Source organism: Trichosurus vulpecula, chromosome 2 (genome assembly GCF_011100635.1).
Source record: "Trichosurus vulpecula isolate mTriVul1 chromosome 2, mTriVul1.pri, whole genome shotgun sequence".
Taxonomy (NCBI): domain Eukaryota; kingdom Metazoa; phylum Chordata; class Mammalia; order Diprotodontia; family Phalangeridae; genus Trichosurus; species Trichosurus vulpecula.
In genome coordinates this window covers 43,046,592-43,070,087 of record NC_050574.1, presented here as the reverse complement: position 1 = coordinate 43,070,087, position 23,496 = coordinate 43,046,592, and the positions used below count along the sequence as shown (strand labels likewise).

The 23,496-nt window shown below is 49.0% G+C and overlaps 2 protein-coding genes across 2 annotated transcripts; one reads left to right on the top strand and one right to left on the bottom strand.

Moving 5' to 3' along the window:
• The first annotated feature begins 2,047 nt into the window (after positions 1-2,047).
• Positions 2,048-18,585, top strand: LOC118836385. Its single transcript, XM_036743697.1, is given in 15 exon segments — positions 2,048-2,142; positions 2,227-2,595; positions 3,247-3,531; positions 3,889-3,939; positions 5,674-5,934; positions 8,287-8,400; positions 8,551-8,732; positions 11,588-11,738; positions 11,823-12,191; positions 12,839-13,123; positions 13,442-13,492; positions 14,877-15,137; positions 15,235-15,519; positions 16,659-16,773; positions 16,956-18,585. Coding segments are annotated over 15 exon segments (2,874 nt in total). The 5' UTR covers positions 2,048-2,105; the 3' UTR covers positions 17,014-18,585.
• Positions 18,586-21,389: 2,804 nt separating this feature from the next.
• Positions 21,390-21,593, bottom strand: LOC118838284 (small integral membrane protein 20-like). Its single transcript, XM_036745533.1, has one exon. It carries the CDS (start codon positions 21,591-21,593, stop codon positions 21,390-21,392), a length of 204 nt encoding a protein of 67 aa, XP_036601428.1.
• Between the last annotated feature and the right edge of the window lie 1,903 nt (positions 21,594-23,496).

Here is a 23,496-nt window from a genome sequence, read left to right as displayed (position 1 = left end):
ATGGGAGCTGATCAGATTGGGGTGGGAAGGCTGGGCAGGGGGGGTTCAGATGGATACAGAATGTGGTTTATTTTTGTACTGCTATCAGTAAAAGACTATTGCATCTATTTATTTAGATGATTTATCTGGTATATGTGGTAAAAATTATTGAACAGAATATTAAAGATGATTAGGAGGAAAAAAAATTGAGAAGTCTCTGGCATGATCTCTGGTTGAGCAAGTCAAGGTGGCTTGTCACCATCACTACTTCCCTATCTAACCATTGCCCAAGTATCTCTTTAATCATCCATTCTCCCATAGCCCTGGGAACCGAGGTCAAGCCTGTTGTTGTTCAGTGAGCAGACTGCTCTCTTCCCTCTTGTAAATTGAGACCACGTTTGTCCTTCTCCAGTCTTCTCTTTGCTCTCTCCTTTGTCATGGCCTTTTAAAAATATTTTTTTATTTTGTTAAAAATTTCCCAATTATATGTAAAATTCTAAATATTACTTTATTAACATTTGAATTCCCAATTCTCTATCTCCCTTCTGTTTCTCCCTCTCCTTGAGAAAGCAAGAGATAGAGAAAATGGAAAGAGAAGAGAGAAAATGAAAGAGAGAAAAAGAGAGAGAGAGAGACGGGGCGGGGGGGGGGGAGAGAGAGAGAGAGGTAGAAAGAGGGAAAGAGAGAGAGGGAGAGAAAGGGAGAGAGAGAGAGGGAGAGAAGGAGAGGAAGAGGGGGAGAGAGAGAGAGAGGGAGAGAGGGAGAGAGAGAGAGAGAGAGAGAGAGAGAGAGGGACAGAGAGAGAGAGAGAGAGAGAGGGAGAGATTTGAAATACTTCATCTCTATTACATCAAACCATACTTGTCATCCAATTGTCACACCTGTGATCCAATTGATGCTCTCTACTTCTCTCTTGTCTTTTATATCGAGGTAATCTGTAGTATGGGAGAGAAATGCTTTTGTTTTGTCCTTCTTTGGCCTTCTTCCAAATGCTCTATTTCATATTTTCCCTAACTGATTCCCAGATTCCCTCTTATGAGAACACGAAATCAGTATACAATGTTACTCTTTTCTTGATTTTGCCTACCGAATTTCTTGAAAATTAAAAAAAAATTGATGAGGAAAACATAAAGTTAAAAATTATAACCCTAAATGTAAATCTGCCCAACTTAAAAAAAAAGGAATGGAGAAATAGTTAAAAAAGCAATAAATTGTTTCCCATGGGATATATCTATATATACACATACGTAAATACATACACATGTATATATATTCAAAATAAAGGGATAGGAAAATGGGTTTTGCTACAAGTAATCCCCAAAAGCATAATCAGTAATATTATTTTCAGAGGCAGCAAGGTGGCACAGTGAGTAGAGCACCGGCCCTGGAGTCAGCCTCAAACACTTGACACAATTGCTAGCTGTGTGTGACCTTGGGCAAGTCACTTAACCCCAATTGCCCTGACTTTCCCCCTCCAAAAAAAATTCAAATTAAATACAAAAGGAGGGAATTAAATGATCGGTTAAACTGGTCTTTTCATCACATATAGATGTTTGTCTCGAGGTATCATTTAGCTGGTTGAACACAATAAAATTTGATCATGTTAAGAGAGAAAGCTAAGATAACAATGTCATGCTTACAGACATAGTACAAAAGTATATAGATGGACAGATAAACTGATAGATATACATACCTACATACATATATTTGTTCCAAAAAGTACAGCATTTTGAGTAGCTGTAGGTAATGTAACAGGACTTTGCAGCCTGTCCAGATGACCTGAGAGATCCTCTCCACGTGCATACCTCCATCTCAGGTTTTCTGAGCAGGCCTCCAATTTCCATATTAATGTGTATATATGTAGCGGAGGGGAGAGGTTCCAGCTTCCCCTCAATTAATCACAGGAGGCCCCTCCCCACTGAGCTCAGCTAAGGAGGACAGGAGCCCACGGGGGAAGAGGACAGGGGTTCCTCTTCTGAGGACGGGCCTCCCCCTCTCTCCACACATGGGCTTCCTGGTTCATCTTCCTCTTTTCCCTGAGCCTGGCACAGATGTCCAGAGGGAGCCATGGTGTTCAGAGAGTGACACAGGCCCCCATTCGAACCTGGCTGTCTTCTGTCTCATAGATGCTGCTGCTGCTGCTGCTGCCCCTGCTCTGGGAGGGTGAGTGGGGCTGGTGCAGAGGGAGGCTGGGCTGAGGGGGTGAGAAGAGTTGGAGATGCTGACCAGGTCTCTGTCTGCCCTCAGGGATCCTGTCCCAGGGAGTGGAGGTACAGCCCTCGGTGACTGTGCAGGAGGGGATGTGTGCCCATGTCCCCTGCGCCTTCGACCACTATGGACTGTCACCCAATGGCCGCAACCCAGTTTATGGCTACTGGTTCAGAGAAGGGAATGATGTTTTACGTGACAATCCTGTGGCCACCAATGACCCATCGCGGAGGGTGGAGAAGCAAGCCCAGGGGAGATTCCATCTCTTTGGGGATCCCAGGATGAACAATTGCTCTCTGAGCATCACAGATGCCCAATTCTCAGACGGGGGGAAATACTTCTTCCGTTTTGACTATGCATATGATAGATACAGTTACCGTAATGTGCCACTTCATGTGACTGTGACAGGTAGGATGCTCCTCTCCTGGGAGGTTCTCAGTGTATGAGGCAGGGAGGTCTGGGGAAGGGGCTGGCTTTGGAAACCCTGAACCTCCCCATGGGAGGGGTGAGAAATCATGGAGGACACGTGGGGAACCCACTCAGGGAGAGGAGCAGACACAGGGAAGGCTGTGAAGACCCTCCCTAAAGGTCCAGAGCTGCAAAGGGGAGGGAATATGATGGAATCCTCAATGTGAGGAACCAGGACCCCAGGCAAGGCTGGGAGGGGCCATGGTTTGTGCTGGAAACAACTCTGGAGCTGCTGTCAAAGGAAGGAGATTGTAATCCCAGATTTCTGACTGACTCTCTTTGGGGCATTTTGCCTTATAATTTTCCCTTCTCTCTCTTTGGGACTCAGTTTCCCCTTATGTATAATGAAGGGGTTATTCTCTATTGCCTTTACTGCAACTTCCTCTTGACCCACAATCTATGAGTGACTCAGGGGCTGAGGATGACAGGGCATGCCCAGAAGGCCAGTAAGGAGAAGAGGCCTGAATGGGGTCATACTATGAGGAGAATACACTAGGGCCCTGAGGGATGGGGTAGGTACCAACATCTGGAAGGATATTTGAGAGCTAATTCCCCTCCCAGACCACGGCTCACTGTCTCTCTCCTCTCTAGACTTAATCCAGAAACCAGACATCTCTATTCCAGAGATCCTAGAGTCGGGGAACCCAGTAACTCTGAACTGTACATTTCCTTGGGCCTGTGGAGAAAACAGGCCCTTCAAATTATCCTGGACAGGGGCTGTCCTCTCCTCCAAGCCACAAAGCTTTGGGGGATCCCACTCCTCAGAGGTCTCCTTCATCCCTGGGCAACAGCATCATGGCACCAACCTCACCTGTCAGGTGACCCTTCCTGGAGGCCGTTTGAGCACGAAGAGAACCATCCAACTCAATGTGTCCTGTGAGTGCTGGGGGCAGGAGGCCTGCATCCACCAAGTGAGGGAGTGAAGGAGTGAAGGAGGGATGTATCAAGTACCAGGGTCCTAGCCGAGTCCTGGGAAACCAGATGGCTTTTTCCTGGGCCAGGACAGGGAAAGCTGCCTCCCAGCAGAGACACAGGCTGGGATTTCCTATTTTTTCTCTCTCTGTTTCCACGGCATTATGAGCCAATGTCAGTCAGGTTGGGATCAGGCTAGATGGCCTCTGAGCTCCCTTCCACTCTAATAATCTGTGGTTCTAGAATTTAATCGTTTTCCTTCCTGATGCTGGACTGGGCAGAGAGCCCCAGCCCCCAGCCAACCTGGTCCTTCTGTTGCAGACATTATGCAGAATGTGTCCATCATCACTGCCCAGGACAGCAGCACAACAGGTATCAGCAGGGCCCCAGGGTGAGCACAGGGAGGGGACCCAGGTGCTTCAGCTTCTACTTGGAGGGTGGATGTGGATGTCAGGGAGATGAAGGAGACAGGAGGGACAGGGACTCTCACTGTCCAAGCCCAGGTTCTCTTTGTCATGGGCTGCCCCTTCTCTTGGAATGACATCAGCTCACATTTACTCATGACTTCAAAAGTTAAAAATTGTTTTCCTCCCAACAGCTCTATGAGATAAGGAGTGGGAGAATTTTTATGCCCACTTTCCAGATGAGAAAGCTGAGGCTCAGAGCTGTGAGGAGGGCCTGACCTAGTTCAACAGGGCCCCAGCCCCAGAGATGTGTGAGCTTTAAATGTAGAGTCTAAATGCAATGACCTCTCCACTACACCAGGCTTGGGCTGAGAGGGCCAAGTCCCTCCTTGGGGTCCAGTTCCCAGAGCAGTGCTCTGTGCACTGGACCTATCAAGTTTTCTCTGTTGGGGAAGCTGACCTGGTTCTCTACAATGCAGGCCAGAGGGGAGGCTTTGCTACCTAGTACATTGATTTTGGTTTCAGGGCTGATCTGGGGGGGTTTAAGGAGCTTGTGTAGGAAGAGGCTATGGGGGATGGGTCTAGGAGCTGCTGTAGTGTGGGACAGGAGTCTGGACACCCAGGCTAACCTTTAGCATTCAGTCAGGGCAGGTACAGTATTTGCTTTGAGGCCCCAGGGCTGCTGGGTATGGGAAAGTGGAACCTAGTGGGGACTGCAATGGCCTCATCTATAAGATTCCCAGGTTCGTGGTGTGGACATTTCAGTCTCCTGGGGGCTTATTCTGTTGTTTCTGTTTTTCACCTTATTTTACCCTTAATTGATAAAGTGAAACAGACAGAGAGACACAAAGAGAGAATAAAACAAAGGAAGAGAGAAAAAAAGAAGGAAGGAAGAAAAGGAAAAAAGAAAGAAGAAAAAGAAGAGAGTGATGAAGGAAAGGAAAGAAACATAAAGGGTAGAAGGAAGGAAAGAGGGAAGCAGGGAAGGAAGGAAGGAAGAAAGAAACACTGAAAGAAAGAAGAAAAAAGGAAGGAAAAAAGGAAGGAAGGATTTGAAAAAAGTATGAAAGGAAGGAAGGAAAAAAGAAAAGAAGGAAGCAAGGAGAAAGAAAACAGGGAAGAGTGAATGAAGGAGTTAAAGAGAGAAAAAGAAAGAATAAAAACAAGGAAGGAAGACAGAAAGAAATAAAGAAAAAAGAAAGAAGGAAAGATGGCAGGAAAGAAAGAAGTCAAAAAGAACTTATGAATTAGAAGAATGAAAATGACAAGAAAGAAAGAAAAGAAAAGAAGGAAAGAAGGGAAGGAAGGAGGGAGGGAAGCAAGGAAGGAAGAAAGGAAAGAAGGAAAAGTAGATAAATAAAACCCAGCCTGAGGGAAAGGCAGGGAACACAACCTAGGCTGAGTGTGGGCTGGTAGCAGGAAGAGAGACAGGTGAGGCCTCCATTGTCTGGCTCTGGGGAACAGCCAGGTAAGATGCAGTGGAGGGAGAAGGGGGCAGGAATCCAGGCTGGGCTGGGCCTGGGGGATTCCATTCCTGCCTGGGATCCTGTCCTCTTCCAGTTGCCCCTTCCTTGTGTGATCTTGGGGAAGTCACACCAGCTCTTTAACTCCCCGATCCCTGCTGGGTAAGTGAAGGTGAGGACTAGAGAATCTCTAAATTCCTTCCAGGTTGTCACTCCTGGGACCTCCTGATCTTTTTCAGTTTTCATACTAGGAAACAGCTCAACTCTTATGGTGCAGGAGGGACAGTCCCTTCACCTGCTCTGTGCTGCCAACAGCAATCCCCCAGCTACACTGAGCTGGATCTTGGGGAACCAAACCCTGGCCTCTTCCCAGCCCTCAGATGATGGAGTCCTGCACCTGGATCTGCCCCACCTGGGGCCAGCAGATGGAGGGAAATACATCTGCCTTGCTCAGCATCCTCTGGACTCCAAGCAGGCCTCCCTGAGTGTCTCTGTGCAGTGTGAGTGTGAGGGGGTCTGGCACCATGGGGTACTTGGTTCCTGGTGGGGAAAGAAGACTGTCATCCACTAAGGGGGGGTGTCTCCTGTATCTTCCCACAGACCCCACAAGGGGGTCTACTCCTGGGTCAAGGAGGGCTTGTCCTGTACCTGTTCTGTCCCAGCAGAGGCAGCCCCTTCCTTGCACTGGTGGGTAGGGGGGAAGCCTGTGGAGGGCAGTAGCAGTGACACCTTCCAGGTGATATCAAACAGATCTGGGCCCTGGGTCACCAGTGGCCTAAGTGTGACTGACGGTGGAGCCCAGTCACAACCTCAGTCCCTACTGTGAGGACCCACCACAGGGAGGACTGTCTCAGTGTTTGATGCCAGATAAGAGGAAGGGAGAGCTGTGAGGGCGCTGATTCAGGGGGCAAGTGGAGACCACAGGAGAGAACAAAGGCTGAGGGGTATGAGGGGCTGCCCAGAGAGGCCAGGGAGACTTCTTGGGAAGAGCCTGGTCCAGGAGTCAGGATTCTGAGCCAGGAGACTTGAGTTTGAAACACACCAGACTTCATCTCTCCTTCCTTTACCCAAGGAGACAGCAGACTGGGGATTCCCACAAGATTAGCTGACACCCCAGGATGCTTTGCTTTCAGTGTTCCCCTAATCCACTCACCTAGTCTAGGGGGATTTGGGATCCAGGTCCGAGGTGGGAAACAACCTTCAAAATGTGAATTAACACCTGGCCCAGAGGAACTTGGTCACTAAAATTATGGAGAGCCTCTCTCCATAACATGTCAGAGACCATGGGCTATGTAGAACAGGAGATGGACTAATGTCCTGATTTTTTTTTACTTAAGAGGAGGAGAACAGACCATGAAAAGTACAGGCCAGTGAACTTGACCTCAATTTTGGGAAATTCTGAGGTTGGAATATTGAAGGAGTGGTTGGTGAACAGTGAGAAAGGGAAACTGTGATTCCCAAGAGTCAATGGGCCTCAGCAAGACCAGGCCCAACTAACAAACCTGTGTTGGTTTGATACGATACTAACTCGGCTGGTGGGAGGAATGTTTGAGAGCCAGTGGGAGGAATGTTGGAGATAACTGTAGCCAACCATGGGATAGAGAATTCATGTCAGTCTTGTGGAGAAGGAGAACTTTGGATTGATACAGACCAGAGTTGGGCCTGGAAAAGGAGGCAAGCTCACAGGCCTAGAGCGAATGAAGGCCATGCCCTGACCCATGACCTGCACTCAATCAGTGATTCAGTTGTTTCCTGCTTTAAAATCAGGGCTTGACTTTGGTCCTGCTGGCCTGTGGCATCTCTCTTACTTTCTAACATGGTTCAAAGACCCCAAACAGTCGTTATGAGTCCCCTGTGCTGCTTCCTTCATCACATGGGGATCCAAGATGGAATTTGTCAGGGTTCAGGACTTGAATCTCTGGGGACAGACACATGCTTGTTTTCCATCTATGTGCTTACCCATCTTACAGGAAGTCATGTCAGCCAGTGTTTATTAAGCCCCCACCAGGTGCCCTGGGGATGACCATATGTGTAGTGGTGGATGGGGTGATCAGAGAGGGTCAGCACCTGTGGGGTGAGAGCTCACGAGCCTTGCAGGGCTGTTCCTCCCCCTTTGGGGTCCACCACTCAGGCAATCTTACCTGTGGCTCCAAGAACCTGTAGCAGAAACAGGGGCCACACTCTGTTCAAACCATCTCAACAGCCAGACTAAAGGAGATTGAGGGTAACTGAGAGGCCTCAGAGCCAGGGGTGAGTTAGGGGGGGTGTCTGCCCAATGCATGTGAAGACTTCCCCTGGAGGAATGGGAGGATGAAGACAATTTGTACCAATGACCGTGAAGGTGGTTGAAGCCGGTGCTATGAAGGGCTGAGAGCTTGGTTGGACATCAGAGATGCCATGTCATCTATGGCATCCAAGGCCAGTACCCTGGTGCTTGTGTGGAGGCATCGAGGAAGAGGATGGATGAGAGGAGAAAGCCTGGGGTGGGGGAAGCAGCAGAGTGAGTGCTGGGGAGGGTCTGGGAGAGGCAGATAGTGGGGGTGGCCCCTGTAGTGTTTGAGCTGTAGAGCCTCTCTTGAGGTCATGCCCCTGCTGATTATGGTGGTGGGATCACAGGTTCCCTGCCTTGTTCTCTTCCGATCCCACAACAGCCTCTGGAACCAGGCAGGAAGAGGTGTTGAAGGTAGTTATCAGGGCCCGGTTCCTTCCTCTGTGCCCACTGGGCTGGGCTTTGTCTGCCACCCCTAGAGAAGGGCCTGGCAGCCCTGGGCCTTAGAAATTCAAGAAGGGCACTGGTGTCATAAGAGCGAGTGAGGCTGGAGGGGAAAGACTGAGGCCTCTCTCTCCCACAGCTTTCTCTGCCCAGGGGAACAGCTCTTGGCCCCTGATACTCACACTGCTCAGGGGAACCCTCATGGTGGCTGGCTTTCTCCTCACCTATGGCCTCACCTGGCTCTATTACACTAGTGAGTGTGTCTACCCTCTGACCCACAAGCCCATGCCATCCTGTGCCCCTTACTCACTGCCCAACACCCCCCTCACTCTTCTTCCCAGAAATAGTCCCTGGGGTCACCTCTCACTCACACTCCTTGCACTTAAGCACTTGGCTCTTCCAGCTGTGACCAACACTGGCCTGTTCCTCCCACAGGAAGCCTCTAGGGAGGAAGCAGCCACCCGCTTCAGAAGTGGCCCAGTCATCTCTGTGATGGCTCTCGGGGCCTTGAACCCAGTCCAGACTTGCCTCCTGCGCCTTCCACTCAGTGGCCCCAGTTCTACCCTCAGGGACCCAGCAAGACAAGTCTGACCCTCCAGCTACAGGACCAACATCCAGGCTTAGAGGACAGTTCTCAGGTCTCCCCTGGGTCTCCTCTTCCCCCTCTGAACAGCCCCAGGCCCTTCTACTGATTGGCCTATGGCATGATCTCCTGGATGGAGGAGGAAGTCCGTATCTGCATCCCAGGAAACACCAGAGCCCCCAGCAGCCCTGGCCCTGAGCCTGGGAAACCCCTCAGCTGTCCACAGAGAACCCAGGGCCACACCAGACCACAGGCTGCCTTCTTTGAGTTATTACCTCCCGGGGTGACTTTGGGAATGTTCCTGGGCCTCAGTTTCCTCAACTGAAATGAGAAGGTTGGGCTTGACATTCTCTGTTCCCTCCAGTAGGGAACCTGGAGCCCAAGGACTGAGGGTCACCAGGTTTCTGAGCACTGCCTCCCCACCTGCTGCTACCTTAAGGGAATGGGTATGTCTTACTGGGGTGCAGGGAGGGGGAGGGCCTGCTCTTTCCAGGACTCCACTGCTATTTTCTGTCTTTGCCACTAGAGGGTGGCAGGTCTCTTCCATCCTGAACGGGCTCAGTTTCCCCACCCCCACCCCTCCCTCCACACCTTCCCCAGGAGTCACTTCCCAGAGACACCACTTGGGGAGGTCCCAATGTCATGAAAAGATTTCCCACACTGGTGGGGAGCACCCTACAACCCCATTGGCTTCCATCAGGGCTTCCCAGCACATCCATAGTAGGCTCAGTCAAAGCAGGTTCCTGGAGCAGGGGTATCCTGTTCCCCGCCATAAAACCAGGCAGGGCAGCAGATACAGAATGGAGAGAGCTGAGAGGCCACTTTCTGTCTTCTATAAAGGCAGGCTTTGGGAGGAGTTTGGCTTTCTACCCTCCAGAGGAGAGAGGAGACTGAGGGGACCTCTTCAAACTCCCAGCCCACCAACCCAAAATGTGAATCCACAAAGCCCAAGTTCAGGCCTTGGGAATCTGCACCCCAGCCACTGTTTTGTGTGTTTTATTTTGATGAAATTTTCACTGGGAAGCTCAGAACTAGCTCATTTCTAGATCACTGCAGATGGGAGTAAAGGATGTCTTGTGCAAGTGCCATTGGTGCACCAAAGCATGCTTGATATAGGACAGCCTTCATTTTAGCCTATACACAATGAAAAGGCTGCAAAGCAATGAAAACAGGCCATAGATTATTGATATTAATAATTTTTGCATTTCCATTGATTCTCACTTTCCATACGTGGTCCAGTCTTATGGCATAATCCTAAAGGTTTAGGATGTCCAAGAGTCAACTTCTGACATTCTAATATGAAAAATGATTACTCATAACCAGTAATTGAGGACGTGGGGGAAGATTCAAAGCTCTCTCCTCTAAAGTCTAAAGATGAGATTGGACTTCCTTTCTTGTTCAAGGACCCACCCTAGTGGAAGCTCTCCCATTTTGCTCAGGCTTGGGTGAGATATATATCCTTTGAAATGATAGCCTAAAGCCATGGGTGGTCTAGCAGAGAGATATTTTCCCTATCTAAGAGATACCCAGCCCTTCATTTTAGTGTAGCCCATCTCCAGTCAGGTTAACCCATTAGATTTTATTGCTCTTTGATGGACCACCTACTGCTTTGAATGGCATATAAACTGTGAGTGCACCCCCATGGTTGTCTTTGGTCTCAGGGAGAAGCCTAATAGCCATCTTTTTACTAATGAACTGCTGACCTTATTAATAAAATGATTAAATTACCCAAAATTATGTCTCTCTAATATTTTTAAATAACACGCTAATCAGTCCCATTCTTCACTCTATAGGTCAATAAAGGCCTCTTGCTTTAGCGTCTTATGGATGACATTGGACTGGCCTAGAATAGAAATGACCTTGGGATTGTTAAGGGGTAACATCCTTCCCACCAGACTGGGGGTCATTGGACAACTCAAGGTGACAATGTGGTGCCAAGTCCTGACTTAATCGTCTGTATTGATACTCTATCCCTGGTTCTTCCTGAAGGCTCAGAGCTGGAAGGACCTTAAAACATGGGACACCAGACTGGAAGACCCCTCCCAGCAATGTGAGCAAAACTAGCTCCCATCCGCCAGTAATATTCGTTCTACTGGGACAATACTACTTTAGTAACCAAATAGGTAGAAGAGAGACTTAGAGTAGAAGAAGACAAATGGAAAGGCGACACAGGAGGTGACGTTGGATCTGAGTTTTAGTTCAAGCCAGGACAAAAGAAAGGAGGGGGGAAAGACTTCCAGGCAGGGGGCACAGCCAAGGCAAAGGCCTGGAGGTGGGAGATGGAATGCCATGCCTAAGAACAGGCAGTTGGCCAGTGTAGCTGGACTAGAGAGATCTTAGAAGAAAGTAAATTAACCTTAATCATCACCAGCATTTATACAGTGATTCAAGGTCTTCAGAACACTTGGCAAATATAACATTTGAACCTCACAACAAGGCTGAGAGAGAGGTGTTGTTACTATCTCCACTTTACAGATGGTTTAGCTGAGGCTCAGACAGTGCAAAGGCTTACAGGAAATGTCTGAGGCCAGGTTTTAGCTCAGCTGCTCCTGATCCCAGGTCAGCTTGCACAGGACAGGTAAAGTAGGGTTGGATGGTTAGAATTTGCTGTGGCCCAGGCACTGGTCACTGCCCCTCATCAGCCACATAGACAGGCTGCTCCACACAACAGCCACAGCCACAGCCCGTGCAGCACATCTGTCCTCCCCGCACCTGAGTCCTGACTGTGCCTGGAGCTGGCCCAGGACAGGAGCCCCCCCGCATCCCCCGAGCTCAGCTGAGGAGGACAGAAGCCCATGGGGGAAGAGGACAGGAGTTCCTCTTCTGAGGACAAGCCTCCCAGTCTCTCCACACAAAGGCTTCCTGGTTCATCTTCCTCTTTGCCCTGAGCCTGACAGAGATGTCCAGAGGGTGCCATGGTGTTCAGGGAGTGACACAGGCCCGTGTTCAAACCTGGCTCTCTCCTGTCTCATAGATGCTGCTGCTGCTGCTGCCCCTGCTCTGGGAGGGTGAGTGGGGCTGGGGCAGAGGGAGGCTGGTCTGAGGGGGTGAGAAGAGTTGGAGATGCTGACCAGGTCTCTGTCTGCCCTCAGGGTGCTTGTCCCAGAGATTGGAGGTGCAGCCCTCAGTGACTGTGCAGGAGGGGATGTGCGCCCATGTCCCCTGCATATTCAATTACCACAAACTCTTACTTGATGACAACAACCCAATTTATGGCTACTGGTTCAGAGAAGGAACTCATGCTATACGTGGCTGGCCTGTGGCCACCAATGAGCCATCTCAGAGGGTGGAGGAGCGAGCCCAGGGGAGATTCCATCTCCTTGGGGATCCCAGAATGAACAATTGCTCTCTGAGCATCACAGATGCCCAATTCTCAGACAGGGGAAAATACTTCTTCCGCATTGAATATGGAAATGAGGGATACAGTTTCCACAATATGCTGCTTTATGTGAATGTGACAGGTAGGATGCTCCTCTCCTGGGAGGTTCTCAGTGTATGAGGCAGGGAGATCTGGGGAATGGGCTGGCTTTGGAGATCCTGAAGCTCCCCGTGGGAGGGGGGAGAGAACATGAGAGACACGTGGGGAACCCACTCAGGGAGAGGACAGACCCAGGGAAGGGTGTGAAAGCCCTGCCTGAAGCTCCAGAGCTGCAAAGAGGAGGCAACATGGTGGGATCCTCTTTGGAGGAACCAGGACTCCAGGCAAGGCTGAGAGGGGCCATGGTTTGTGCTGGAAACAACTCTGGAGCTGCTGTCAAAGGAAAGAGATTCAAATCCCAGATTTCTGACTGACTCTCTTTGGGGCATTTTGCCCCACAGTTTTCCCTTCTCTCTCTCTGGGACTCAGTTTCCCCTTATGTATAATGAAGAGGTTGTTCTTTATTGCCTTTACTGCAACTTCCTCTTGACCCATAATCTATGAGTGACTCAGGGGCTGAGGATGACAAGGGATGCCCAGAAGGCTGGTAAGGAGAGGGAGCCTTAATGGGGTCCTACTATGGGAGGAATACAGTAAGGACCTGAGGGGTAGGGAGGTACTAACATCTAGAAGGACACGAGGCCTAATTCCCCTCTGCAGACCATGACTCACTGTCTCTCTCCTCTCCAGACTTGATCCAGAAACCAGACATCTCTATTCCAGAGATGCTAGAGTTGGGGAACCCAGTGACTCTGAACTGTACATTTCCTTGGGCCTGTAGAGAAAACAGGCCTTCTAAATTCTCCTGGATGGGGGCTGCCCTCTCCTCCAGGCCAGAAAGCTCTGGGGCATCTCACTCCTCAGAGATCTTCTTCATTCCTGGGCAGCAGCATCATGGCACCAACCTCACCTGTCAAGTGACCCTTCCTGGAGGCCGTTTGAGCACAGAGAGAACCATCCAACTCCATGTGTCCTGTGAGTGCTGGGGGCAGAAGGCTTGTGTCCCCCAAGTGAGGGGTGAGGGAGAGATGTGTCAAGAGACAAGGGTCCTAGCCCAGTCCTGGGAAACCAGATGCCTTTTCCCTGACCCAGGGCAGGGAAAGCTGCCTCCCAGCAGAGACACAGGCTGGGATTTCCTATTTTTTCTCTCTCCCAGGTTGGGATCAGGCTAGATGGCCTCTGAGCTCCCTCTACTCTGATGTTCTGTGGTTCTAGAATTTAATCTCTTCCTTGCCTGATGCTGGGCTGGGCAGAAAGCCCCAGCCCCCAGCCAGCCTGGTCCTTCTGTTGCAGATGCTGTGCAGAAGGTGTCCATCACCATCACCCAGGACAGCAAGACAACAGGTATCAGCAAAACCCCAGGGTGAGGACAGGGAGGGGACCCATGTGGTTCAGCTTGTACTCTGAGGGTGGGCATGGATGTCAGTGAGAGGAGGGAGTCAGTAGGGACAGGGGCTCTCACTGTCCAGGCCCAGGTTCCCTTTGTCCTGGGCTGCCCCTCCTCTTGGAATGACATCAGCTCACATTTACTCATGACTTTAAAGGTTAGAAACCATTTTTCTCCCAACAGCTCTATGAGATATGGATTGGGAGAATTCTTACCCCCATTTTCCAGATGAGGAAGCTGAGCTCAGAGCTGTGAGGAGGGCCTGACCTAGTTCACACAGGGGCCCAGCACCAGAGACAAGTGAACTCTAAATGTGGAGTCTAAATGCAGTGACCTCTCCACTACACCAGGCTTAGGCTCAGAGGGACAAGTCCCACCTTGGTGTCTAGTCCCCAGGCAGATATGTCCCCATTGGACCTATCAAGGTTTCCCTGTTGGGGAAGCTGACCTGGCTCTCTACAATCCAGGCCAGAGAGGAGGCTTTGCTACCTGGTGCATTGATTTTGGTTTCAGGGCTGATCTGGGGGTGGGGTTAAGGAGCTTGTGTAGGAAGAGGCTATGGGGGATGGGTCTAGGAGCTGCTGTCAGTGGGGGACAGGAGTCTGTCCATCCAGGTGGAGCCTTTAACACTCAGTCAGGGCAGACGCAGTATTTGCCTTGAGGCTCCAGAGCTGCTGGGTCTGGAAAAGTGGATCCTAGTGGTGCTTAGATTGGGCTCCTATGATGTAAGAATCCCAGGACCATTTACACACATTTCAGTCTCCTGCAAATTTGTTTTGTTGTTTCTGTCTTTCACATTATTTTGCCCTTATCTGGTAAAATGAAAGAGAGAGAGAAAGAGAGAAATGGAAGGCAGAAAGACAGGAAGGAAGGGAGGGAGGAGGGGAGGAAGGAAGAAATGGAGAAAGGAAAGAAGGAATGAAGGAAGGAAGGAAGGAAGGAAGGAAGGAAGGAAGGAAGGAAGGAAAGAAGGAAAAGAAGCTTAACAAAACCCAATCTGAGGGAAAGTCAGGGAACACAACCTAGGCTGAGTGTGGGCTGGTAGCAGGAAGAGAAACAGGTGAAGCCTCCATTGTCTGGCTCTGGAGAGCAGCCACGTAAGATGCAGTGGAGGGAGAAGGGGGCAGGAATCCAGGCTGGGCTGCATCTCGGGCATTCCCTTCTTGCCTGGAGTCCTGTCTTCTTCCAGTTACCCCTTCCTTGTGTGATATTGAGGAAGTTACATCAGCTTTCTAGCTCCCAGGTCCCTGCTGGGTACACAGAAGGTGGGACATAGGGGATCTCTGAGGTCCCTCCAGCTTTCCTGAAGCCGCATTCCTGGGACCTCCTGATCTTTTTCAGTTTTCATCCCAGCAAACAGCTCAACTCTTGTGGTGCAGGAGGGAGAGTCCCTTCACCTGCTCTGTGCTGCCAACAGCAGTCCCCCAGCTACACTGAGCTGGATCCTGGGGGACCAAACCCTGGCCTCTTCCCAGACCTCAGATGATGGAGTCCTGCACCTGAATCTGCCCCACCTGGGGCCAGCAGATGGAGGGAAATACATCTGCCTTGCTCAGCATCCTCTGGGCTCCAAGCAGGCCTCCCTGAACATCTCTGTACAGTGTGAGTGTGAGAGGGCTGGGCACCATGGGGTGCTTGGGTCCTGTTGGGGAATGCAGACTGTCACCCACTAAGGAGGGTCTCTTGTATTTTCCCACAGATCCCCCAAGGATGCTTAGTCCTTCTTGCTCCTGGGTCAAGGAGGGCTTGTCATGTACCTGTTCTGTCCAAGCAGATCCAACTCCCTCCTTGAGCTGGTGGGTAGGGGGGAAGCCTGTGGAGGGCAGTAGCAGTAGTGACACCTTTCAGGTGTTATCCAGCAGGTCTGGGCCCTGGGCCAACAGCAGCCTGAGTATGAAGGTGGACAGGGTCCCCAACATCACTCTCAGCTGTGAGGGGAAGAACCCACAAGGAACTCACACCGTGCTCTTCCAGCTGGTTCCAGGTGAGGGAAGGGGGAGGGAGGTAGCTGGGGCATGGGGCCCTGAGGGCAGTGGGCCCAATATGGCCACAGCCTGTGTTTAGCCCAAACTTTCTTCTTGTCCAGATGGGCCCATGTTGTCTCCTGTGTTCTGGTGAGCCCTTTAGGACAGGGAAGGTTAGGCTGGGAGGGGCTACAGTACACAAAATAGAATAAGAGAGGTCAGAGGGACCTTAGAACGTGGCCTATAAAAGGTTAAGGCTGGGAGAGACCTCAGGACATGAGACATCAGAATTGTCAGGAGCCTTGATCAGAGAACACAAAATGGCCCTAGTGCTGAGTTCCTGCTGGTTATGGAGGGCCAGCCATTTCCTCGTCCTATACATCAGATGGCTGAGCTGGGCCCACAGACATGACTCCCACCAGGCCCCTGATGCCAGGGGCTATGTCCACGGAGGCAGTCTATGACGGGCACCAAGCCCAGCACCTCTGCCTGGGTGTGTTTGTGCACAGAGAATGGGAGGGGGCTAGAGGCTGGACCAGTGGAGTCTGCATGGCTTAGGGGAGAGGGGACATTGCTGTGGGCATCGAGGGGCTGAGATCTGTCTTCTGTGCTCCCCACTGGGAGACCATCTGAAAGGGAGCAATGACTTGTCAGGCATTTCTGCCAGAGACAGGGTGCCAGGGGACAGCCAGAGCTCTGGTGCTTGGGTGGGGACATAGAGGCAGAGGACAGAGGAGAGGGGAAAGCCTGGGGTAGGGGAGGCAACAGAGTGAGGGCTGGGGAGGGTCTGGGAGAGGCAGATGGTGGGGGGCGGCCCCCATTGTGTTTGGGCTGGAGAGCCTGTATTGAGGTGATGTCCTGCTGATTATGATGGTGGGATCACAGGTTCCCTGCCTTGTTATCTTCCTGATCTGGGCCCACAACAGCCTCTAGAACCCTGCAGGAAGAAGTGTTGAAGGTGGTTATCAGAGCCTGGTTCCTTGCTCTGTGCCCACTGAGTTGGGCTCTGTCTCCCACCCCTAGAGAAGGGCCTGGCAGCCCTGGGCCTTGGGAATTCAAGGAGGGGGCTGGGGTCCTGAGTGAGGCTGGAGGGGAAGGACTGAAGCCTGGAGGACAGTGAGCCCCCTCTAACCAGCCCATACCCCTCTCTCTCCCATAGCCTTCTCTGCCCAGGAGAATAGCTCTTGGGCCCTGATGCTCACACTGCTTAGGGGAACCCTCATGGGGGCTGGCTTTCTCCTCACCTATGGCCTCACTTGGCTCTGTTACACCTGGTAAGTGGTCTGTCTTTTGACCCACAAGCCCATGCCATCCTGTGCCCCTCACTCACTCCCCAACCCCTTCCTAACTCTTCTTCCCAGAAATTGTCCCTGGGGTTGCCCCTCACCCCCATCCCCTGACCTTAAGCTCCTGGCTCTTCCAGCTGTGACCAACACTGGTCCTGTTTCTCCCACAGGAAGCCTCTAGGCAAGGAGCAGCCACCAGCTCTAGAAGTGGCCCAGTCATTTCTGTGATGGCTCTCCTGGCCTTGAACTCAGCCCAAACCTGTCTCCTGCCCCTTCCACTCAATGGCCCCAACTCTGCCCTCAGGGACCTGGCAAGTCAAGTCTGACCTTCCAGCTACAGGACCAACCTCCAGGACTAGAAGGCAGTTCTCAGGTCTCCCCTAGGTCTCCTCTTCTCCTTCTGAACAGCTCCAGGCTTTTCTCTGATTGGCCTCTGGCATGATCTCCTGGATGGAGGGAGGATTTCCATACCCTAGGACTTTCTTCCCAGCATGTGACAGAGCCCCCACAGCACTGATACCCGGCCTTAGAAAGCCCCCTTAGTTGCCCACAGAGCACCCAGGGCCCAGGAGATCCCTATCAGCTGTCTTCAGAGCACCTAGAGCCTGAGAGAGCCCCACCAGCTTCCCACAGAGGACCCATGGCCCAGGAGATCCCCCTTAGCTGCCCGCAGAACACCCACAAACACACGAGGCTGCAGGAGGGTTTTTTTGAGCTATTTTCTCCTGGGGTGACTTTGGACATGTTCCTGGGCCTCAATTCCATAGCAGGCTCAGTCAAAGCAGGTCCCTGGAGCAGGAGTATCCTGTTCCCTGTATAAAACCAGGCAGGGCAGCAGATGCAGAGTGGAGAGAGCTGAGAGGCCACTTTTTGTCTTCTATAAAGGAAGGCTTTGGGAGGAGTTTGGCACTCTGCCTTCAGAGGGGAGAGGAGACTGAGGAGACCTCTTCAAACTCCCAGCCCACAAACCCAAGATGTGAATCCACAAAGCCCAAATTCAGGCCTTGGGAATCTGCTCCCCAGCTACTGTTTTGTGTGTTTTACCTTGATGAAGTTTTCAATGGGAAGCTCAGAATTAGCTCATTTCCAGGTCACTGCAGATTGGAGTAAAGGATGTCTTGTGCAAGTACCAATAGTGCACCGAAGCATACTTGATATAGGACAGCCTTCATTTTATCCCACAGACAATGCAAAGGCTGTAAAGCAATGAAAACATGCCATCGATCATTGATATTAATAATCTTTGCATTTCCATTGATTCTCACCTTCCATACATGGTGTGGTCTTATGGCGCAATCCTAATGGTTTAGGATGTTCAGGAGTCAACCTCTGACATTCTAATGTGAAAAATGGTGATCAATAACTAAAAATTCAGGGGTGAGACATTCAGAGCTCTCCCCTCTAAAGTACAGACTTTTAAGTTCAGTTCCTAAGGACATTGCTGCTGATGAAATTGGGTTCCTTGTCCTATTCAAGGACCCATCCTGGTGGAAGCTCTCTCATTCTGCTCAGGCTTGGGTGGGGTATTGTATCAGTAAGTCCTTCTTTGAAATGATAGCCTAAAGTCATGGGGTCTCTGGTAGAGAGATACTTTCCCTATCCAAGAGATCCCAAGCCCTTCATTTTAATATAGCCCATCTCCAATCAGATTAACCAGTGAGATTTTATTACTGTTTGAAGGGCATATAAACTGTGAATCCATCACCATGATTTTCTTTGGTCTCAGAGAGAGGCCAAATGCCTATCTTTTTACTAATAACCTGCTGGCCTTGTTAATAAAATGATTCAATTACCCAGAAACTCTGTCTCTCTAATGTTTTTAAACATCAAACTATTCAGTCCCACTCTTCACTCTGTGGGTCAATAAAGGCCTCTTGCTTTAGTCATGTTAGAGATTGGATGACGTTGCACCAGCCTAGAATAGAAATGAGCTTAATGTTGTTAAGACTTAGCATCCTTCCCATCAGACCAGGGGCCGTTGGACAGCTCAAGGTAACATGTGGTGCCATGTCCCGACTTAATCCTCTACATCAACACTCTATCTCTGGTTCTTCTTCAAGCCACAGAGCCAGAAGGGCTCTTAGAACATGGAACACCAGACCTAGAAGACCACCTCCCAGCAATCTGAGCCCAAGACATGAGAGCTGAAAGGAATTCGAAAATCATGTTCAAATTCCCCCTGGTTGGAAGAGCCCTAGGCTCTAAGGGGGGAGGGATTCATCCACAGCTGCCCAGTGAGTTACTGGTGGAGTGATGACTCAATTCAATCCACATCAATACCAATCAGTAAGAATTTACTTATGGCCAGTTACTTTCCAGGCACAGTTGTGGGTGCTGGGCACACAGAGATAAAATGAGACAGTCCCTAAGGCTTCTGGGAGGTTTTGTTCTTCTGAGAGGCAAATCAGATCTTCCTGGAATATCAAATGCAGAACATATTCAAAGTCATTTTGGAGAGGAGGGGACTGGCCTGACATGAAGAGTTGTGTGTTCTCAAGAGACCGAGGTTCCAAAAAGCACGATGGATGTGCTGAGAAGAATGATTAGGAAAAACGGAGGGATAGGGTGCCTTGGATGGCTGCGAGGGAAGTGGGACAGTTGTTTAGGGAAAGGAAATTTGTCCTAGGCAGGCTATGACTAAGGAAGGATTCAGTCAGTCCACCCATCAATCAACAGTCCTTTACTGATGATGGGGGATCTAGGTGACACACAGGACAGAACACAGGGACTTGTAGTCAGGAAGGCCTGAGTTCAAATTCAGTCTCAGACAAACTATATAACCCAGGGTATGACAAAGGAATTTCATTGTTCTGCTTCCACAGTACTATGGAGGAAACACCTGGACCCTTAGGCTTCCCCCTATTCAATTTATGGTTAGGGTACATCCTGTCTGAAACAGGGACTAGAAGCTGGGATCTTACAGCCCCTCAAAACCTGAGAGTGCAAAGGAGGGGCAAAGTTCTCTTGCATTTGTGCAACTTAATAACCTTCATAACCTTAATAACCTTCTGAAGGGTTGGACTAGGAGTGATTAACCCTATATAAGGCTCAGTTTGACTTCTATACTGTGTGGATATGCCCCTTTTGGGGTATCATACTCCCAAATCTTGCAAAAATTGTAAATCTACACTTTACTCAATTCAGTTTAAGTTCTGTTTCTTAAGGGAGTAAGTGAACTCCATTTCTTTTTTTTTCTTAAGTTAAACAATTGATTTTAATGTACACATTTACACTTATATTAATCCTACATCTACTTCTACTATGTATGCAAAGTAACTTAATCCTAGAATGTTAGAGCTGGAAAGGATTGGATTATCTTGTCCAATTCACCCATTTTTGCAAGAAGAGAAACTGAGATCCAGAGAGGATCTAGTGTCACATAGCTGGTAACTGGGCAAGTTGAAACACAAATCCAAGGATTCTGACTAAAGAATGTGGAAAATATTATACTATTTTATATAATTTTTAATTTCAACTAGAGCCTGAATTAATGAGTAACTGGATGAAGATCCAGGATCTGGGCTTCTTTGTTCTCTCTAAAAGTTTGCTCATGAAATACCCTTACCTCTGTCAACAAGGCTAGATTAGACTGACCTAAGGACATTCTTTCCACCGTTAGTCATTAAAGGATGAGACCCTAACCCCAAGAGAGATTACCTCGATTAATATTCTACAGGTATATACTATGTTATGGAATGTAATGAGACACAGAGATGCTGGGCTGTAGTTTTAACTGACTTTTGTCAACATTCTTTACAACCCTATTCCATTAAGGGAAATCCTTGTCTTATGGTTAAACATCCCTGAGAATCATAAATTTGAGTAACATGCTGAATTGTGATTGTTCTAAAGAATATAAAACCTGTTCATGTTTCTGTACAAATCAGTCAGACATTCTCTGGCTCAATCTCATACATGTATGTCTGTTAGCTATGCTCACGGGAATTAATATATAAGTAATATAAATTTTTCTATTACCTAGTCTGTTGTTTCCTTTAACCAACATCCAGTTTCACAAGATCCAATACTCCTTCCACTAAATTATGTTACCTCTCATTTACATTACTTCATATTTGCATTCAAAAACTAAATAGTCTTCAACAAGACATGACTAAGATGGACTGTGCTTGTTAATAAACAGCACAGGGCAGAGTCCAAAATGGTTTTCTTGGCTCTGACATTTTCACGTTCCATGAAGCAGCTTATTGAAGTCATTTCAGTATCTTATTTGAGAAATGGCAACACACAAGACACTAAAAGGATCTTCCCAAGTGTGCTGTACTTCCCATATTTAAATCATAACTCTTGGTTGTAAAGACTGAATAATAAGTAGGTCTATTTTCTACCCAGAATGGAGAGGTTTAGTTAACAAATTCACCCCACTCCACTTCCTAATAGTGTAACTTGCATTAACGGTATTTTGAAACTTCAGAAAAAATTTAATATTAATTCTTGGAATTAATATTTGTGGAAACTACTAGTATTTACTCCATTATAAAATTCTGTCTTCTTCAGTTATCACTCCACACAGATGATCTATATTTGTTCCATCACAGAGGATACGATGATGTTTATTTTCCTATTCAGATCAGACACAAGACTCTTCATTTCCTTCCAAATGGATCAGACCACACTTTTAATCCTGGTGGCTGCACATCTACTTGGACAGTAGCAGCCTGATTTACGGCTTGTTCCAGCTTGTACTCCTCGGTCTGCATCAGGGGCTGGAAACAGATGGGGTAGAAGTCGGTGCCCAAGAGGAAGGCAAAGCCTCCGAAAATCATCACCGTGCTCAGGTTGCGAGGCATGACCCAGGTTCAGGATGTCCTGCACAAGATGCTGACCCAGAACAGAACCCCTGGACACTCTTGGCACACACCTGAACTCCGTTTCTAACAAGGGCAAGTCACTTAACTTCTGCTGGCCTCAGTTTCCTCATCTGTGAAATGGGGATGATAATGATGAGGGTTTGGGGTGAGAGGTGCGAGCACCTACCAACATCTTCAGGGTTGTTGCGAGGATCAGATGAGATCATAATAGTCAAGACTTGCCTAGCACATGGTGGAGCCAGCTTGCCAAGGGCTTTATATGTCTTGTGAAGGATCCAATCCTCTTTCCTAGGAGCAGTGAGGAGCTATAGTATTAATCTGATCAAAGATCTTCCCCACCCATTCAATAGGGCTCAGGTGGGCCTAGGTGGGAAAGCCTGATTATATCTTTGTAACTAGACCTTACTTATGGGGTGCTAAGTGATGTGGGTGTGAAGCCCTCAGGGCCCTAAGGGGAGTTGCTAAAACCAGAGCCAATGGCATGTGTGCTGAGTTCTAGTCAGTAAGATGACAGCTAGGACTGTATAAAAAGAGAGCCCAGAACTGGGAGCAGCAGAACTGAGAGCAGCAGAGAGGAGAGTGGCAGAATTCAGAAGCAGAGAGCCGCCATCGAGCAAGAGTGCAGAGTAGAGAGTGCTGAACAAGAGAGAGTTGCAGAGATCAAGGAACTCGGAGTCAGCAGAGCTGCAGGAGAGAATGCTGAGTGGAGAGTAGGATTTGTGAATGACATTTTTATAGGAAGGCCCTAGCATCGAGGGGAAGCTTCAGTATGTCTTGGTTCCTTGTTATAATATTTTGTTATAATTTCCTTGTTACTACAGTGAGGTGAGCTTATTGGTTTTGGAATATTATTGCTACAATATCAAATTGGAGGCATTGGTCCTTGAATCTGATCCTCTGGAGTCTAAGTAAATGTTATACTCCCTCTGCCTTCTACTTAGAGAATTCCTTATACTTTGCAATTCTGTACCACTCAGGCATGTCTATGGCCCTCTCTGAGGTCATGAATTTTGCTTTTACTTTTTTCTGAGTAGGGAAAAGACCTCTCTATGTCCACTTTAGCAATATTAATTTGGCAACTTGGGGGAAGGTGGAGAGAGGAGGCCGTGAAGGCAGAAAAAAACAAGCAGCAGGTACATGCAGTCACTCAGGGGAGGGTTCATGAAGGCCTGAATTCAAGGGTTAGCTCCAGGGGAGTAGAGACAAGCAGGACCCTATGAGAAGCTGCTGAGGTGAAATGGAGACCTATGTCCATGTATACACACAAATACGTGTGTTGTACCAGAAGCGAGCGAGACACACCACAGAGTATAAGTTTTAAGTGGAGAATTTATTAGCCGGCGGCCATCGGGGTACGGCACCACAAATCAATGGCCAATGTGTTGGGGTGATGGCTTGGCTTATATAGGATATGGGGGTACAGAGTAGGGGGGAAGAGGAACAAAGGTCCTGGCTGATCAAAAGATTCAGTCAGGTTATCGTACTAGTGGGATAATCTCATTTACATTCCTTGGTGGAGTCACAGAGTCCCAGGGATATCTCCCAGGAAGGGTCTATCAGGTTATCTCTCAGTGGGATGGTCCTATCTATTGACATTCCAGGAAGGAACCAAGGAGTCTCAGGGATATCTGCTAGACAGGATCTGCCAGGTTATCTCTCAGTGGGATGGTCCTATCTATTGACATTTCAGGAAGGAGCCATGGAGTCCCAGGGGTTTGCTAAATACCAAAGATATCTGAATCCATTCTTTCTGGGGGGGGCTTGTCAGTAGCTAGGGGTTACTCAGGGGTTCCTAATTTTCCTTGTATTACACGTGAACCTTGATATTAACTGTATGTCTTTGTTTTTCAGAATAAAAATGAAATTTTATATAACTATGTTA

What these genes read in the sequence shown, in the direction of transcription:
- LOC118838284 (XM_036745533.1), bottom strand. Translation starts at nt 21,593, where the DNA reads ATGCCTCGCAACCTGAGCACGGTGATGATTTTCGGAGGCTTTGCCTTC.